General features: G+C 39.0%; 1 protein-coding gene across 1 annotated transcript in view; it reads left to right on the top strand.

The window, feature by feature from the left end:
• Window positions 1–20,702, top strand: part of RP1 (RP1 axonemal microtubule associated) — a 180,939-nt gene that overhangs the window by 85,940 nt on the left and 74,297 nt on the right. Inside the window, 6 exon segments of the mRNA XM_035895877.1 lie at window positions 8,243–8,397; window positions 9,048–9,126; window positions 12,254–12,335; window positions 14,512–14,567; window positions 14,723–14,755; window positions 20,087–20,256. Coding sequence (XP_035751770.1) covers window positions 8,243–8,397; window positions 9,048–9,126; window positions 12,254–12,335; window positions 14,512–14,567; window positions 14,723–14,755; window positions 20,087–20,256 — 575 coding nt within the window.

Below are 20,702 nucleotides of genomic sequence, written 5' to 3'. Positions count from 1 at the left end.
GCTCTTCCCCTGTGTCCCATACTGTGTTCCACACCCTTAGGCAGCAAACCCCAGCAGTCCGATAGATACTCCAGCATTGACTCATTGCGATGTGTTTCATGCCTGGACACTGGGCATGAGAATCTCCGGGGACAGCCCTTGCAAGGGCTGGGAGAGGGTGTCCCTTCCTCTGAGTCCTTGCTATGGGTTCCCACCTGCCCTTGTGCCTCTGTGATTGTGGAGATGGGTTGGTGGCTCCTGTGATGGGTCTAGGAGAAGCCAGAGAAGGGTGTTATTTGGGCTCCCCCTGCCAATGTCTGTCTATACTCCTTTGTGAGTGTGCAGAAATCCTTTATCACACAACCTAACATGGATTATCTTCAGATATGGCTGAAGTTTTGAGCTAAAGGGGTGCACGATACAAGAAGTGTTGAGTTTTCTTACTGCTCTGTTTAGGTGAATATAAACTCCAAATGAGAATATAAATGGTGAATTCTGCTCTGTTGTTGTTCACATAATTGAAAAAAATATCTGTACTGATTCGAGAGAAAGGACAAATATTGAGGATGAGGCAGGAAAAATTCCAGCTTGAAAGATTTAGATTTCTTTTCCACTTGGAGAAATGTGCAGGCAAATACAGAAAGGTTAGAACGTGCCCACTGACTGAAATAGTGCAAAAGGTGACCAAAGCAAATAGTAATGACTCAAGCATTATCTCTACAAAATTTGCATTGCTCTTTAATTACTCAGGAAGCACCAACTACTGAGATAAATAGTCAAGCTTCTCTTTCCTATTGTAATATTGATTAGTAAGTGTGTTCACTTACTAATCAATAGTGAGTGATAGTGATCAAAGCTGATCATTTTCTTACATGTTATGAAGAATATTCCCTTACATTTTTTAGAATATTGCTCCAAATAGCGGGAGTAAATGGAAGTGGAGATTAGAAAGCCTGAGAACTGCAATTCTAATTGAAATGTCTTCACCTGATAGTGTTTTTGTGTTTGTGTCTTCTCAAATAACATATGCACCACTTCTGAGGAAGATAGTGCCTCTTAACCACTATCAGCCATTAAGAAATTGTTCCCTTTTAACCTTAACACTGTACCAATCTGTCTCTTTACCCTCCTGTCATGGCGAAATGCCAAACACTATTTGTGCAAACCGGGTAGTAAATACTGCATGGTAAAACCATGTGACAGAGATTCAATCTTGTTGTTCAGCAAATCAAGCCAAAATGACCATGCCATTCAAGCAGGCATGTGGTATGGGAAAAAGGCAGGACCTGGAGCAGTACTGCGTAACACTGTTCTAATATCTTGGACCACTACCATTAAGGGGGGACTGAATAGAAACCGTTTGAAAATTTTAATGTTGTACGTCATTTACTATCTCTTTAGATTTTGTGTTCTTAGGCCAGTTTGTCTATTTACACTAGCGGCCCGATGGGAGCGGATCTGTGCAGTGAAGCAGTTGGTGCTGAGGGGCCAATGTCCTCATTATGTGTGTTTAGGGGGAAGTTACTCCGTGCTTTTTCTAGTCTGTTCCCATGGACTGACTGCCAATTTGTGGCAAGATCGCTGTCATTGTGTTCCCAGAACATATCCACTGCTTTAGTTTCATCCAAAAAGAAGCTATTTCTTTGCTGTAAAACCACTCCCTGCTGCAAACCAGAAAAAAGCAAGGAGGGCCAACCAGGGGATTCAGTTTCTTGATTCAAACTAACGTGATGTTGTAGGCACACCAGTGTCATTAGGCTCAGACAGCTGTAATGCAGAGGAAGCTTATCTAATGTACTTTGAGTAATAAGTATATTTATCTTTAATTCATCTGCTCTTAACTAGAATTCTAAAATAATGACTGTACTTTTCTTTTAGAAGAATTACTTTGAAAAGAACTGACAATGGGACAGTAATTTATATGAAGCAGAAAAAGACCAATATTTCTGCAGTGAAAACTTTCATTTTCTTATTCTTACCAATAAATTCTTCTTTAATTCTGTTAGCATTATTTTCTTCTTCTCCCTGAGCAGATCAAAATATTAACTTAGTCTCTAATGCAAAGTGTCCTGGGATGCTTGCTTACTGCTTATATTTTTGAAAGGAAAATGTCATAAGTCACTGAATTCTGTACATTACTCCTTCATAAGCAAATGAGAATTATATACGGTGCTTGCAGATTGGGGCCAAGTTAACTTTTACCATTGGTGAATGATCAGGAATATACCAACCTTCTATGTTGGAAACCCTGATTCAGATGTCCAGAATAAGAAGTCTGGGAAAAAGGGTTCCCAAATTTACATTCTGTTGCCCTTAGTATGCCCTTAGGTTACTTTTTCTTCCTAACCAGAGAAACAACACTTCCTTTCTCTCTTCCCCTTTATTCCACATAGTTTGTGTTCTCATGTTATCAATAGATGCCAGAAGCTGGAGTTGTGACTTAAAAAAACACCTGAAGTCTCATGACATCTCAAGAGGTAGCAGTAGTAGCATTTTTATGGACTGAGCAAGTATAAATTTGGTATTTGTACACTTGACTGCTCAGTGACTCCTATAGTGTTTTTTGATACTTTTGATATGTCATTTTTTTTTAACATAGTCATTATACTGCTTTAACATCTGTCTTTCATGGAGCCCTTTAGAAGCTCCCTATCTTTGCCTGAAAACATTTTACCTCCCTTTTTTTAACTGTTTCATCCATGTGTCCATGTCCCAGAGTTTTCTATTTGATTATGGAGCTTATCTAAAGTTACTCTGTTACCAATTTGAAGATTTCAATCACTTATTTTCTGAAAGGTCATTTTCCTTTTTTAGTGAGTGCTAGCTGAGATTTTTCCTGCTGTTTTGTATTAATTAATCCTCTTATATACTTTATCAAAGTTATTGCGTTTTTCGTGTTTCTTCTATTCCTTTGATGTGCCCCACATTAGAAGGATGGCTAGACGTGAGTCTAACAGGTCCCTCATAATGCTGAAACAGTATTCCCTGACTTCTGTTCACTGGTTGGTTCTATGACACAACTTTCAACTTTTTCTTTCCTTTTTTTTGCCTATGGGCCTACCCCTCTGCTTTGTCACCCAAGTGTTCAGCTGGTTTAGTTTCACTAAATCAGCATGCAGTAAAATGAAATTGCTACCACAGCATAGAGGATCGGGCTGCAGAGTTCCAATTCGCAGGGCGTTGGGATGCCTTGCTCTTACTAAGGTGAAGCAGGTCTCCATTTCAGATGTGGCAGCAGTGGGGGCCTTAAAGCAGGCCACTTTCTCAAAGGGAATTAAATCAGAGTCATAGAGGTGGAACATAACGTCTAGGGTCTTTTTATTTTATTTGATACACAAAAAACTGTTTTGTGCACAATATGCAGAAAGCTACAAACAGGCAAATGTCACATATGGTGAGCCTCGCCATCTCAGCAGTACATTCGACTGGTAGATTTGTTCTCCAGATTTGGTTGTATCTGTCCCCTGTGCTCATCAAACTACCGGTGCACCTGGTCTTCTCTGTTACAGAGCGGCGTCATCCTTCTTGTTCTTATGTTTAAGCAGGCTGTAGCTCAGGAGCCATTAACACTAGCACCTTTTGTAGCTGTTCTGCAGTCTAGAGGAACTGCTTGACAAAGTTTGAAAAAATTGCATCCGCTCAAGCTGGTCTGTGCTCAGGTTTCCATCTGTACAGAAAAAACTTAACCTCCACAATCTATATAGTGAATGCTTATATGAATCTCCAAGCATTTCTCCATAGTGGCATGTTCTAAGTAAGCATGTACAGCTTATTTTGGAGAATATGTTATTTTTTCTTGTGTGTTTCTTATAAAATGCATTGTGACATGCACTCAAGTTAAGGGAAATGAACATTCCATTTATTATCCTAGTATAGTAGACCTTATTGTTAGTTTGTATAAAAATTTAGAGAACAAACTGGTCTTTTTGTTAAGAAGGTTCCTTTATAAATAATGCAGATTGTGTAGCTTAAATGCCAGATCTAACATTTTCCAGATGGTGAGAGATGTATAGACACAAGGAGCTATGAAAAATATTTTCCAGTTCTTTACATTTCAACATGTGCATGTTTTCTACTTCAGACTGTTTTATTTAGGCTTGTAGCAATAGAAAGCTGTATTTGATTAGATCATTATCATCTTTCTGGTTACCACAGAGATGCACGGTGCTACAAAAGGAGCTGTCATTTATTTATCTGTTAATATCTTTGTGTTGTGTTACAATTATCTCTTATTCTGTTCTGGTGTGTCCTGTACTTAATCCATTTGGTTTGGTGTCCCTCCAGAAATGAAAGTACTCGTTGGTATGTTCTTGCAATCATTTATTGTTAAAAGGCTTCTTATAAAAGACCTTGAATATGCTTTAAAATCGTGCTTTTAGTTACTTAAATTTTGCTGGGTTGTTCATGGAAATTACTTGTAGGTGTAAGTAATGCAGATATCAATCTTTGTATATAAGCAGTCATAACTTAAACAGTCCATACCTTTGCCTTAGCTCCCACAGATGTTTTGTTTTTTCAAAACTGGAAAGGTAAGAATGTAGAAACATGGAGAAGACTTCATGTTGATATGTCCCTGCTTTCACTAATCCCCAGTGCGTTGCTCCATGGGTAGTCTGGCCCTATTATTCAAATGGCTGGTCACAGGTGAATATAGGTGTTAGGTTTTCTTTTGGAGATGTGACCTCTCTCCTTCCACACTCTGAAGGAATATGCCCCTCTGTGATCAGTGTGGCTCTTTGCTTTGTTGTATGGTCCTGCACCTGGGTCGGGTAACCCCCAGTATCAGTACAGGCTGGGGGAAGAAAGAATTGAGAGCAGCCCTGCTGAGAGGGACTTGGGGGTGCTGGTGGATGAAAAGCTGGACATGAGCCGGCAATGTGCGCTGGCGGCCCAGAAGGCCAACCGTACTCTGGGCTGCATCAAAAGAAGCGTGGCCAGCAGGTCGAGGGAGGTGATTCTGCCCCTCTGCTCTGCTCTGGTGAGACCTCACCTGGAGTACTGCGTCCAGCTCTGGAGCCCTCAACACAAGAAGGACATGGAAGTGTTGGAGCGGGTCCAGAGGAGGGCCACAAAAATGATCCAGGGGCTGGAGTACCTCTCCTATGAGGACAGGCTGAGGGAGCTGGGCTTGTTCAGCCTGGAGAAGAGAAGGCTGCGGGGAGACCTTATTGTTGCCTTTCAGTACCTAAAGGGGGCCTATAGGAAAGATGGGGAAAATCTTTTTAGTAGGGCCAGCTGTGTCAGGACAAGGGGTAATGGTTTTAAACTAAACCAGGGTAGGTTTAGACTAGATATAAGGAATAAATTCTTTACCATGAGGGTGGTGAAACACTGGAACGGGTTGCCCAGAGAGGTAGTGGAGGCCCCATCCCTGGAAACATTCAAGGCCAGGTTGGATGGGGCTCTGAGCAACCTGATCTAGTTAGTGGTGTCCCTGCTCCTGCAGGGGGGTTGGACTAGATGACCTCTAGGGGTCCCTTCCAACCCAAAACATTCTATGATTCTATGATGATTCTATGATTCCTTTCACAGTTTGCTGTCACCCCTTATCCTCTGTCCTTTGAAAAGTTTCTTGTTTGGTTTATATTCTCCTGTTGCTAATACGCACACAGGTGTGATTATACTAAGAGTTATGATATAGAATGTCATTTGGATATATAGCTTAATCGTGCTAATTATCAGATACCTTTATCTTTGTTACTTGCCGTCTATATCTACCATTTGTTTTAACATGATGTTTTTGTGTTAAAAACTTTGAAACTAGTTTTTATAAGGCTCTGCCAAATTTTTGAAGATGTGTGTATTATTGAGATTAATTTTATGTCACAGGCTAAGTGTTGGTTCACTAATGCATGGATGCGAGAGCTGCAGTGAATGCTTGGAATAAAATTGATCAAGGGACACCACTCTATTTTGAGTCACGGTGGTAACAGTGATGAAGAGTTGGAGACACTATCTTTGCCAGTTTAGGATAATTTTATAGATTAAAAGAAACATTCCGATTTGGTTAAGCATACAGTCTATCCATCAACATTTCCTTCCTATCTTTCAATATAAGTCGGGCTATTTTTTTCCTTAAGTATTTGCAGTATTATTTTACTACTTTACTTCTCCACTGGGAATCAGAAATAGCTATTCTTCAATGATAGTGGATGACATGATGTCTGAGTTTTAGAATAGAATAAATAGAATAGAATAGAATAGGATAGAATAGAACCATTTAGGTTGGAAAAGACCTTTAAGAGCATCAAGTCCAACTGTTAACCTAACACTGCCATTCCACCACTAAACCATGTCCCTAAGCACCTCATCTACCCATCTTTTAAATACCTCCAGGGATGGGGACTCCCAACACTTCCCTGGGAAGCCCCTTCCAGTGCCTGACAACCCATTCATTGAAAAAAATTTTCGTGATGTCTAACCTAGACCTGCCCTGGCGCAACTTCAGACCATTTCCCCTCATCCTATTTCCCATTACCAGGGAGAAGAGACCAACCCCCACCTCACTACAGCCTCCTTTCAGGCAGTTGTAGAGGGTCTCCCCTCAGCCTCCTCTTCTCCAGACTAAACAACCCCACTTCCTTCAGCTGCTCCTCATCAGACTTGTGCTCCAGACCCCTTGCCAGCTTTGTTGCCCTTCTCTGGACACGCTCCAGCAATGCAATGTCCTTCCTGTAGTGAGGGGCCCAAAACTGAACACAGTATTCAAGGTGCGGCCTCACCAGTGCTGAGTATAGGGGCACAATCACTGCCCTACTCCTGCTGGCCACACTATTCCTGATACAAGCCAGGATGCAGCTGGCTGCCTTGGCCACCTGGGCACACTGCTGGCTCATATTCAGCCGGCTGTCAACCAATACCCCCAGGTCCTTTTCCACCAGGCAGCTCTCCAGCCACTCTTCCCCACACCTGTAGCGCTGCATGGGGTTGTTGTGACCCAAGTGCAGGACCCGGCACTTGGCCTTGTTAAACCTCATGCAGTTGGCCTCAGCCCATCGATCCAGCCTGTCCAGGTCCCTCTGCTGAGTTGGGGTCCAGTGAATTAAAATTTGAGGAAATGTCAGGTTCTGCTAGCTGTTTGGTCGTATAAGAGTAATAGTATTTTAATTAGTTTTTGTAAAATATTGTCCAGTTTTGAGCATTTTGTTACAATTTTCTGTTTTCATCTTAGTTCCTTCTTAAGAGTAGTGTTTAACTATGTTAGGGCTTCTGCTACCTCACTTCGCTCCCAAGAACTATTAAAATTACCCATTAGTGAAACAGAAATCTCCTCTGAGATCTACTACATAACAGCAGAAATGTCCAGCTGTGATTAGAATAGAAACACTGCATGGAAAAATTGCCATTAAAATGTAAACAGGAAAACTTTTTTAAAAAGTTGTAATAAGAAAAACTGAGTTGAAACATAATAGTATGTGATTACTGCAAATAATTTTTTCAAAAGAAGTTTGCATAGCTGGATAATTATAAAGATAATAGTGTGGTGCAAAATACATTAATGCAGTAACTCTGAATTAGATTCCAGAATTCCTGAAGGTAAATGCATATTTTCTGTGTGTAAGACTTTGGCCTAGAGTAAGAGGAGAGGCTTTAAAAAGTTGTAAATATATTTAAATTGAGAGCTGTTTTAAAAAGTGTTAGCATCCACTAGTGATAAATGTTGAAACCTTCAAAACCAAGTTGAGTGTACATTTTTTATAGATGAGGGAAACCATTCATCTGCTTACCCACTGTTGTGTGTGAGGTGAAAATCTAAAAACCTTAGGATTCATGATTGCTATTCTCCTTTTAAGATGAAATGAAGGTTATCCACCCGGAAAGTTCTGTTTTGCACAAATCTGGAGGTTGGAAATGCCTTAGTAGCAGTGAAATATAGCTATTGTTTGAGACCAGGACTAGGCACAGTTAGGAGGTCTCCAGATAACTTGCCAAGAAAGACTTTGCAAATTAAGTCCTGAAATCGTGAATACTCAACAGGGAGTGACAGAAGAAAATGGAGCACTGGGGAACACTGGCTTGATGGGCCACTTTGCTGAGCAATGCATAGCTATACTCAGCATAATGTGGGTTTTTTTAAGCTTGGTATTTTCATATTTTTGTGTAGAGAAGTACAAGATTTGAACCTGGAAGCGACAAATGCATGGATGGCTGTTGCTACTTCCAAACTTGAAAGTCGGTACATTCTTCTGGCAAAATTTTGATGGGAAAGCTTTTGAATCTTGTGCAAACTACAAGAATAATCTCAAGTTTTTTCTTCTTTTAGTGTTGGTGTATGAGGTCCATGTATACACAGGCACTAAACTTGGTGCTGAAACAGATTCTGATGTTTATATCAACCTCATTGGGACAAGAGGAGATGCTGGCAAAAGGAAGCTCCATACATCTAAGAATAATAATGTAAAATTTCGACATGGACAGGTGAAGTAAAAACAATTCTACTTGTGATCAATAAGAGTAAATTATGGCTAGAAAACTGTTTCTTCAACAAGTGGAAATATCTTTTTATTTACAAGTTTTATTCAAGCAGTTTGCCATTTTCTTATATGTGTTCTTTATTCAAAATTACTTCCAGAATTACGTCATATGAATAATTTTTATCTGCTGTATCAGTCATTTACTGAGAGCACTTCATAGTAGAATTTGAGTACTCTTGGTTATTTATATTGCACATATAGATGAAATGGTAACAACAACATTTTTGTTCTCCTGAACAGATCACTGTGAATTCTAGGATCAAGTTCTAAATCCTTATTCCCAAGTATGTTTTCCAGTCTCAGTGAGGCAGATAAGGCTAGAAAATGTAGTACAGAGATGACCAAATAATTCTTTGCAACTGACCCTTTTGTCATGCCAAAGAAATTGAGCGCTGTCTCTGTGGAGCAATTTTGAAGTGTTATTCACCTTAGGAAGCTTTAAAAGATCCTCACTGACTGACTAGGACCAATATAAGACACCTATATTCATTTTGAAAAAAAAAAAAAGCAAAAAAATAAACTAGTCTATACTGTTATAGTCAAAGCAATAGCTGTGTTCAAGACCTTTATAATTTTCCTTGTATGGTTCCACAGATGGATATTTTCTGCATAAAGGCTGTCTCACTGGGAGACTTGGAGAAAGTTCTGATTAGCCATGATGGAGCTGGTCCAGGTAGGATTTAACTTCCTAGAGACCAGTCTGTTTTCAAGGCCTTTTTGAACACAATGCGCTTGATTTATTTTGCATCCTTCATACAAAATGTGACAGAAGGTCTTGCAGTGATAAAAAGTCTTCCCGCAGACTGGTCACTGTGATGGGGCAGTGAAAAACAGTGGTAATGGACAGCAAAAAGGACAAGAGTTTAATGTCAAATACCATCGTTCCACTTTTTGTTTTCAAGTTTATTTATAAAAAAGCACTATTTATTTGCATATAGAAAACTCATGAAAACATGGCTCACACAGGTAAAACACTTCGTTAGACAAAAAGTGAAGACTGGCCAGAATAGAATGAAAGATATTTGACACCTGCTTTACTACCAAACAAATTCTGAGTAGCTATAGCACGATGTCCTTGCTGCTTTGGGCAAAGGTAGAAGATTTGGTTATTTATTTAATCTGTGCAAGTCAATATGGAGCTGCTCCAGTGAGTGACATTGAATTCAGCTTGTAGGTTTTTCAGAAAAAAAAGGGATAATTTTGTGATGAGACAATTTTTTGATACAAGCCCTTGAGGTGTGCATGTCTGGAATGATGTAAATGAAGAGAAAGCTATCATTTAAAAGCACTGAAGATGTAAACACTGCAAATACGTTTGCAGATTAGTGGCTTTGAAGAAACCAAATGAAGAGAAGGATTTTTAAAGCAGTTCAGGGCCACACTGATACTAGATGAGAAAAGCATTTTTGCCTTACTCTGCTCTGAAATGGCCTCAAGCAACACCCATCTTGCTGACTGGCTGTACTGTCTAAGGCACTGAGCAGACCTGTGACTGTTACAGAAGTAGGCTTATTAGTGCAGCCTTGGTGTGGGAAGTAAACTTGATTCTTGTATCTTTGTAGTTCTCTAGAGTATGCTGCCTTCATCAATACGGATGATTGTATATCTGAGGGTTTTATATCCTCGTAGACCAAGGCATAACACAGAAGGCAGAGTGGTGGAGCCTACCTTCACTCTGTCCCCCAGGACACCATACCATGCTCTCTTCCCTCATCTCTCCTTTAATATGCAGCATAGCCAATATCACAGGATTAGCATTGCAAGCCTGCAACCCGACTCAGCTATCTTAAGGTGTTCTTCGACAATGGAGTTCAAAATCTGTGGTTTTGGAGGATTGTCTAAACAGGACAATGAATTGGATTCTGAGTATAACAAAATTTATGCCTCAGTAATTAAGATGATTGTTCATTGTACTCAGCACAGACAGATTGCACAGACCTCTCTTGAACTGTATCCAAAATCAGCCCCAGATGAGCCTGGCCTGGGGTGACCAGGGGGACTGAGAGCTGGAAAAGGATGGTGAGTCAGGAGAGAGGCCATCTAGAGAGCCAGTCTTTTGGGGGTTGACATGGAGGAAAGAGGGTTCCTTTAGACGTCGGGTTGCCTTTTTTTCAAATTATATCACTTGTCTGAGTGATAGGGCAGAAGGTCTTTGGTCTGGATTTGGAGACTATCTTGAAAGGATCATGGAACATATGTTTTCTTTGTGGGTCCTAGACTGCAGGGAATACATCTCCTCCCATGGCCACTGTGAATGAGGAAAGAAAAAGAATTTTGCCCTAGTCAGCAGGGTTTTGGCATCGGTCAGGTGTGAGTCACTAGATAATGTGTCTTATCTGCTGAAAAAACTTTCTCCTCCATAGAAACCTTCCCTGCATACCTGTACATTTACACAAGCATTGCCTTTCATCTTTTTTGGCCTGTTTCAAAGTGACCTGCCTGATTGCTGGTAAATCTTGGCCAGGCTAGTAGGTTCCTTCCAACAGAAGAGCATCTGAGTTATAGGGGGGTGACAGAAGAAGCCTGCAGAGTGTCCTAATGTGCCTTGGGCCTGAAGTATTGAAGGGGAAATGCCATTCTGTTCCATGCACTGCCTGGGCAAGCCCTTCCAACGGGACAGAGACTGCTGCATTCTAGGGACTTCCAGACACAAACGCAGCCAGGGGGGCAGAGTGTGAGAATAAATAGGACATTTGTGTGCTTCTGACCAAAACATCCCTCATGCTGTTTTGCTACAATGTGCTGATAAATAATGGCATGAGTCAGGCAAAACCTCGTAAGCAATATGACAAACTGTGAGTGGTGCAGACACAGTGAGAACAGGATATTTGAAAAGGTCTTCGCAGGAGAACCGTACCAGTCACTAGGATGGTTACTGGAAGTGATCTAAGAGATCAGCATGGATGTGGCAGTGGCTACTGCTGTTTGGGAGAGGATGAATTCAGTAGCCTGACAGAAGTGAGGCTGCACAGCTCCATGCCCGCCAGTTCCACCGGTGGCAAGGCTGAGTATGTGTTCCCAATAGGCACACACAAACACATTTATGAAACACATATATGTATGCGCAGGGCCAGCCACACAGACCAACATGGACAGGAACTCAGCACTCATGCAAACAGCACCAATGGCCTTATCCTGTTACCCTCACTAGCTGATCAAAATGGCAGTCCATCAATGGCAAATATATATGTATATATACACTATGGATATATAAGGCCTCCAGAAGCAGGCCTTAGGCACTGTCTGCCCAGTCACTGGCCCTGGATCCTTGGATCCTCAGTTTTCCCAGTTACTGGCTCCTCCAAGGCTGCAGCCCCAGTCCATTTGCAAATGAGAGCAGTAGTCTTAATGATTTGTTAATAAATACTCATATATGCAATAACAAGTTCACTCACAGAGGACCAAAATTTCCAGCTTTCACAGAGATCTCAGTTAACTGCATAAACAGATTTGTCTCAACATCCTTATGCCTGATCACAAGGAATCAGAAGATGTAGGCTGGGATATGAATGGTGTTGGCAGTTCACAGATGTACGCATATACTTATCTCCAAGGAAAAAAAACCCACCCCTCTTAAAATTAAAACAGAGCAAGGCAGAGAAGAATTAGCATTGTACCTCTTGTGAGGGACACAGAATAATAAAGCTTTCATTCTGTTAATATATCTTACCTATTTAGCTGAGCTCTGTCTTCATATGATCTGTGTTTCTGCTGGAAAAAGATAATCTGCACTTTTTTCTTTAAATTTATTTTTAAAAATGCATTATTTCACATCATAAACTTTTGTCATTTCAACACAGGCAATGGATGGTTCCTGGATAAGATTGTCATCAAACATAAAGAAGGAAAGGAAGCCCAGGAGGTTGTTTTTCCTTGTAATAGGTATGCCATTCATGGAAAAAAAGAATTTGTTATGCTGCCAGCAACCTAAGGGAAAAAACTGCAGAACAGGCATGTGCACACAACCTTGATATATGAGCAGTGCCTCAGTTTTTCAACATACAAGGGATGCAAAATTTTGCCACTGAAGACAAAGAACGAAGTTGCTGTATTGGTATAGGAGGGAGTAATTTCTTAATGCCCAAACCCAAATGTTGCATAGGATAAAAGGTGCATTGATCTTTCTTTTATCTAAATTATACCAAGACCACATGAAAATAAATAAACTTTCAGTTCTCAATTTTTAAAAAAGTATTACGTGCAAAGATCTAGCTGTACTGGTTTTGATCAGCTTCTCTTTCTCAGTCACTGAAAACTTTATATACATCCTGGAATATTTGGAAAGACCTTTAACTTATCTCCTAAAGGAAAGCTACTGTATTTCCTTTCACTTAGTAAATCTCTACCTGTCTGTCCTACTAGTTCTAGAATTTTGCTGCCATCGGCAAAATTGGAAAATGTTCGACTCTCTCAGTTCTAACAATTACTAAACAGGCTATTTTACCATTTATTTTTATTACCTGAGGCAATTGCAACCTGAACTTTTAGCAGTCGTTGAGTTTAATCATATGGCTATAACAGAAAAACCCCATAAAATAAGCCAATAGGCAAAAGTAAGGATTCGTGTGTGTTGTTGCCATATTTGTATATTTAATACAATAGAAATAATTTGAAAAAATGTAATTTAGATCCAGCTAATTATATTCTGTAGTATATGGTTTCCAGAATTTATGAGTTTGTGTTATATGGCTGAAATAGTTTCCACGTTATTTTGGGAACTGTGCTTTAAAGTCTTGAAAATCTTTAGGGGTTCAGCAAAGACAGCTCTTCTCCTCTAGGAATCCTACCTCTTTACAAAAAAACAGGGTTTCAGTTTGCAAGGTTCCTGGAAATTACTAGCTAAGAACCATTTACTCCTCTTAGAACTATAATTCCTATGATCAGGTTTTTGCTTTATCTTTTCCTTTTGGCTATTAAGCTTTTTAATTGGTTTGGTGTGCATTAAAGACGGTTATTGGAAGAGTAGATGAATGACACAATTGTTTCTTTAATTACAAGGAGATTTTATGAGACTTCTGTAAAGGTAGAGATACATAATGAAGACAATTGGGTTCTCTATAAAACTGCCTTGCCAAAAAAAAAGAAATTATTAAGCTCTTAGAAGAAGGTTAGAGATGTTATACATAGAACTAGAGGAGTCCTGTTGTCGTTTGCCTGCAGTGTAAATGTGCTGCCAATGTGTCAAAGTTTACGTTCTATTTTTAGAAACTGCTGGTGATCTTTTGTTTCTTAGGAGGGAATGAGGAGATAACTCACAACAGCTAATCAAGTTATTTATTGCAACAGTAGTTGAAATACCGTGGAGTTTAGACTTCAAGCGTATGAGATTTATTCATAGAGTTTTGTTATATACAAGAAGTAAAATATATTATGCACCCTTGGGTTTAAACAGATGCAACATCAACATGGAGCCAATAGAACAGAAGTTGAGAGTGAGCACGTATTTATTTATTTTTAAATAAGTGAAATTGCTAAAGGCTGTAAAGTGTTATTAGATCAGCAAGGAGGATCAACTGAAGGAGTATGGATGTGTGTTTGCAGTGAAATGATATTGCAGGAAAGATCCTTAAATTCATCAGTGTAAAAGAAAAGGGAAATAAAAAGAGAAGTTCGGTTCATTGCTGCAGATCTACAGAAGCTTTAGAAACTTCCAGACTTGCAGGGGTTATATATAATTTTAGGTACAATGAATATAACTAACTACTGCAGGTTATATAACACACACACACACACACCCCCCAAATATACAGTTGAGTCTCTGATCCTGTAAATACTTAGTGTTTCATATAATGTACTTCATATAGTACTACAGTACTTCATATAGCTACCATAAAAATTCCTATTTGCCTGGAGCAGAGTGAGCCAAATTCTCCTAATATGAGCAAGTCCAACTATGATGGATGTGAAAAGAAAATTCGATCTAGGAAGTAGTTTCAAGGCATAGTTTGATAAAAAAGTATAAAATAAATCCTCTTGGAGAGAGAAGGTAATTGTCAGGTTACTTGCAATATACTGATAATTGTCATTGATCTTATTATTTTTGTTTTTGCAATGAAAGATGGTTAGATGAATATCAAGATGATGGGAAAACTGAGAGGGAGCTAACTGCCAATAGTAAGTATTTTGTTAAAGAAAATTCATGTTATAGCAATATAGTATATACTTAATGCCTAGTTATTACGGAGGAACCCTTCTGAATAAGACCATAACTTAAGAAGACAAACGATACTAAAGATTGTTCACATCTTTTTTTCCTGTTCATATTTTAGAGGATGGCAATTCAAAGAAGGTATTCCTTAAAGGTGAGAGTTGTTTTCTACACCATTGTTTATGCGGTTTGATTTTAATCTGAAAATCAGTGTTAAGTGACAAATATGTGAGCAAGTAACCTCATTGTATATGTAAACTATCAACCATGAGAGAAAATGAAGACAAATTAGCTGGCAGTGGTCTACAGAAAGGACTAGGCCTTTATATGCAATTGAGAAAAACATGCTGCTTATAAGCCATTTCTGATGTTCTTCATATCAGCCAGGAATCCGTCTGAGAAGAGATTCAAGTGTTGTTTTGTTTATCCCAATGTCACTGTCATTTAATACATGGGAATAGGTCCCCTAGCAAATATCATCAAGTTGAAAAATGTGTTGTGAAGTGTCAGTGGAAGTATTTTCAGGTCTAAATCCATCAGGGTATTCCCAAAGTAGCCAGAAATAATATAGGCTTAAACTCCAAATCTGCTAGTGAAGCTAAATGTAGTATATGCATTCAGTTGACTAAATCTGCTTGAATTAGTAAAAAGTTTTTAATAAAAAACTACCCACCCAGCTGTCTTTTTTTACACCTACAAAGAGAGCCCCATCACTGTAACATGCTGGTACCTCCCAAGTGTTTAAAATTTGAGATACCATCTCTGTGTTTGTCCCTAACCAGAAAAGAAAAACAAACTGACACAAATATCTTTATGAACATTTAACTATAAACGCGTATTCTGTGTAACTGTGTCTGGGAACCGTATGGGAGAAACTAAAGTAAAAAAAGTAATGTTTACATTTGGCTCTGGAAACCATGACTTGCCTTCTGTAGGATGAGTCCTGATCTCTCGATCTAATTCCAGTTTCATTGAAAATTAAATAATTTGCATTCAATCAAACAGTTTAGCCAACAGCTTTATTGTTCCATGACAACATAACTTTGACAAGAGTATACTGATTAACTCAGGTAAGTAAAGGCTTTCCCACAGAGAAATTTGATTTTCACAAGAATGACTTGGAATTGCATTCTGCATTCTGCTAAGTGCACAGTTCAGAGATGCCGCCATAATATCTATTTCACCTTATGTTCAGAAAATAGACTGTATTTTACTACTAATCTAAGGGGTTTTTTTCAGTGCAGCTACATTCTTTATTGTGCTACAATAAGCAGGCACAGATGCACAGGCTGCTGGGAGCCTGTGTGTGTAAAGAGCAGTTAGACACCATATATTGATTGTGAGGAGAAAGGAGTGGCTTATTCTTAATCAGTTTGTGAAAAGTCACATTGTCTGGATGCCCAGGAGGACCCAAAGAGTGTGTGCTGATATTTTAGGTTGAATTCAGACGTTCTGAATAATGAAGATATAAAGGAGAAGAAAATTATTAAGAACTGTTCTGCCAATGAGCTATGCATCAGCTTAGCTTGAATTGCTCTTTAGCCATCTTTTCTTCACGCAGGGGTTCATTCCAGTAAGAAGCCAAGATAGGTGAGAGACCCTGCTTTTATGCCTTATGTAAAAGAGATGATGAGCAGGACTGACCTCAGGACTGTTCACAGTTTAATTTGTGGTGTTGTACTGGTTATCTCATAGACCTTGCATGTGAGAAGACTGAGCTTTACAGGAGGCTAACAATCACAACAGGTTTGGAAAGGTGTTTTGTACTCAGTTCTGTGTCAATCCGTCATGACACAGTACCACAGTTAGAGCTTATAAGAGAAAATTCCAGAGATGCAGAGTCTTGGAAGAAAAAATAATTGCCTTAAATTCTCCTGGCAGCTTTAGCAGTGAAGATTTCACATGGTAGAGCAGACAGTAATGATAAGCAGTCCCACTCATAGTGGAAGCAAAAACTTTCCCTATAATTTATATTTACTGAATAAGAGGCAAGCAGCAGTGTTGATGTTAGGGAACCAATGTTTTATGCATTCATGTGGTCATATTCTATACAAGCTGCACTCTGCAAGTGGGCTTCAGGGACAGTCAAAAGAAGTTGATTGGCATAATTCAGTGGTGTTTGGTGATTTTCAGAGTAAGATCAATGTGCTTAGGTAAGGTCTATAACAAGGGTTACAAAACAAAACAGTAAGTCCCTCCAAAGCTCAGAAATCTTGTTCTCTTTGGATAAAGTAAGTAAGATGTTCTACCACTTACCAAAAGAAGAGAGTTTAAAAGTCATCATTGCTAAGCGGGTTACTCGAGGGTTCTCAGTCCTTCTTCAGCCAGGCTGGCATTAATGCCAGTTTTAACGAAGCATAAATCCCAGATCCCTGTGAATGCTGCTGCTGTCTATGGATTCTACCCAAATGCAGTATGCCCATATCAGGCTTTCCCAGCAACCTTTGTACATTTGTAGATTATGGAGAGGCTCTGGTGTATGAAGCATACATAAAGATTTATTTCTGTTCTCTTGATTCCACCTTGAATGTTTGGCTAATGGGGTAAGAAAAACCACAGGATTCCTAAATTGTAACTGGACCGGTCCTGTTTCTAAACACAAATGACAGTATATATTGCCAGGTGGAGGCTGAATTTCCTAAGAAAATAAAAGGCAATCCTCAAGGCAACACAAATTTCTACAGTCTCTGGGAAGTAAACAACCTTGTAAGTAAGCAAAGTGTGAAAGCCATTCTAGGTCTTAAGACCAAAACCCACCAGAGTAAAAAAAATGGAATAATGTATTGTAAAAACAATGGTGGCAATCCTCTAAAAACATAAAAACAGTTCATATTTTAAAAACAGAAAAAAAAAGTCTTCTTTTTTCAGTTTTCTGAATTATATTACAAAATGCTGGCTTTATGTTTTATCTTGCCCAGTTTGCTATGTGCAGAAGTCATTGCAGGTTTGATTTTCACAGTTTTGCTGCAAGCACCTTTCAGGTTCCAAACTAGTGTCTAAAAGACTTTCTGGAAAGAAAAGGGCCCCGTCTTCTAATGTGTCTCTGGATGCATTTCACATGTATTGTGAAATCAGGTCTTTGGTTGCATTATTTTAGAAACGAAAGAATTCTGAGGTTTTTTTCACAGAAGTCTCCTTTCCCCCCACCATTCATTTTACCAGTCATCCTACTGATGTCTCAGAGAAAATGGCTATAGCTTTATGCATAAGCTAAAAGTAAAAAAATACACTAACACACACTCTGAAAGGAAGCTAATGCCGTTCAGTGGTATCAGGAGGAAAGTCCCTTTTTTAATGTGGCCACGTATATGAAACACAGAAGACAACTTACTCAAGCCTAGCTACCTGATTTTCAGAATTTACTGAGGACTTCAGAATATCTTGAAAAAGATCTAGAAATCACTGAACGCAATAGGCACTTGGCATCAGTCTCCTGTCTGGTGTGGCCATCCTTACCAAGTAGTTATCTAGGCTGTCTAATATTAGACAAAACATTTTTTTCTTATTCTGGCATGAGCAGGTTAAATGAACTTGCTGAACTGACAGAAAATGCAGTCAGTCTGGGTTAGCTCAGTTACCAAATTGTAGAAGCATGAAAAGTAAATGTAGGAGAACAAACAGTCACAGATGCTAAGAGGCCTTAAATCTGTTAACCACTGATTTATTTCCTGGAAAACTCCCAACCGGTATCTTAGCCTTTCTTATGAAATAACAATTAAAAACACACTTGTGGATATTAAAATAAATAGCTTCTCTAAACATGCTGCCTCTCTGAGCAAGGAACAGGCAGTGATGCATCCGTGCTTTCTCTTAACTTGGGGCTTGCTCTCTCCTGAAGCAGAGGGATATTACACAGAGAAAAAAAAAGCTCACCTGGGAAACACGGTAATGAAAATTATCTTAATTTCCCCTCTGCTGTGTTCCTGGGACAGCCTTCAAAACGGGGCATGGTTGGAGAGGATAAGAGGTTCAGGGTTATGTAGGGAGTCTTTGTAAAAAATTGAATCTGCTCATAAACCCTCGGAGTGCTCAGGAGCAGCAGAAGCTCAAACGATGCTTGACTTCACCAAGTGTGACACCCTGAAGGGTACCACATGCCAACCTGGCACAAGGAGATAAAATTCAAGGCTGGCACATATATCAAACAACAAAAGTTCCTCATTAGGCGAAGTGTGGGTCTTCCACATACTACATCTGACTCATTCCTGGAAATGACCTCAAAGAAGAGTTCAGATGGGAGAATTCTTTCAGCTAGTGTGTTACTCAGCAGACTGACTGTGAGATATGTATTTGCCTGCTGTTTTGTAGCCAAGCCCGGAAGAGTCAGGGAACAGTCAGATATAAGGCAGAAAAAGCTTCTGCAAGAAAGGAGAAACCAGAATTAGCTAAAGAAAACAATGTGAAAAACAGGGGGATAATCATAAATCAGGAAAACCAGATCAGGTTTTCACCCAGTCTCCATCTCCAAGGAGGTGGAGGAAAAACAAAAGATATGAAAAAAGTATACAGTAATATAAGAAAAAGAATCACATCCAACTTATTTCTGAATTAAACTATTCTAAAATTTAGTTTGTCAGCACATTGCATTGTAGGCATACATACAATCATGAAATAGTAATCCTTTGTATTAATCCCATTAGCTAATTATCATATTATCACAGTACTGGTCACAGTCTAAACACAGGCTTTTGATTTCCTTCAACTGTTAAGTTCCCTTTGCCATGCAGGATCAAGTGTCTTTTCTACAAAAAATTCATTTGAATTCAGGGAAAGATTCACATTGAAGCAGTTAAGTAACTTTCTAATCTATATTGTCCATCTAAGACAGTATTTTTTCCACATGTGGAATGGTTTTCTGTAGCTTCTTTCTGTTGCATTCTGGACTTCAAACATTGCTATGAATACAGGTCACCTACCAAAAAGAATCTGAAAGGCTCAAACCATGAGCTGAGGTCAGTGTAAACACTTCTTTGGAATTCCCTAAATTTTGCATTCAACCCTAATGAATGATCTGATCTGCCAAAAGAGCAGACTGAAAATGACAAATTAGGTTAGAAAAATCTGAGAAAATAGGCTTAAGTTTCCTTGTTTAACTAGTTCTGTATTAGCCAGCAGTTCTTACAAATGGATCACATACAAGTCTTTAAAAATGTTAATCTCTTCTTCGTGTTACATATGAAGGCTTTAAGAATGGAAATTTAATAAATTAATTACTCCAATTAAAGCAAATATATTTTGCTATAAAGAATGAAAAAAACCTAGGCAAATATTCTTTTACCTTCTTCCTTGGTGTTAATTTCTGCTTGCGTACCCACTCCAACAGTTTTCTTATGTTTATCATGTCTTATTTAAGTCATAATTATTTTCAAGAGAAGGAATGTTTGTCTATTTTTATGAAATCTGATGTAAGTTCATAGTAATCTTCAAAAACATCCATTACTTTCTGCTATTGGTACTAAAAATGTGACTTTTTTATTTTGTTTAGCACGACAGTGGAGAGTGCAGGTTAAAACAGATGGAGATTCCCCAGAGCCACAGGAGTGTAAAAGGACCCTTGTGATTTATGGCTCAAAGGCCAGAAGCGATGAGATTCTGCTTTCTCCACAAACCCCAGGATATGTGTGCTTTCTACCCAGAGCAACAGATGAATTCATTGTAAGTCATAAATATACAGTACTACACAGAGCTTATCATGAGATCCCTCTCTAGCCAAAAGATAGATGGGTAGAGAGATATCTATATAGAATGTTAGTTTGGCTGGTACAAATGATGTACTTATTTACAAAGATGAAATGATACAACTTTAGATCTTGGGTCATCTTCTGCTGGTAGTCTTGTTCTACTACAGATAGCTGCAGTGTTCTCTGAATTTTCAGTGCCTTCAAGTGTATTTATCATAGAGAAAAATGGTTCCTTTTGTGGAATTTATTCCATTCATCAGCTCATCTTGCATTTTCTCTAATTCCCTAAAGATTGCTGAGTTGCAGTTTATACAAAAGGCAATATACAATTATTTGAAAATGCAGAAGATGAAGGATTGGACAGTATTCCCAGAAGACATAAGTGGGCTTTTCTTACCTTTATTTTGGTCTCTGTAAAGC

The sequence above is a fragment of the Egretta garzetta genome, unplaced genomic scaffold, assembly GCF_000687185.1.
Source record: "Egretta garzetta isolate BGI_Z169 unplaced genomic scaffold, ASM68718v1 scaffold36, whole genome shotgun sequence".
NCBI classification, from domain to species: domain Eukaryota; kingdom Metazoa; phylum Chordata; class Aves; order Pelecaniformes; family Ardeidae; genus Egretta; species Egretta garzetta.
Note: the sequence above shows the minus strand (reverse complement) of the source record. Positions and strands in the feature narration are given on the sequence as shown.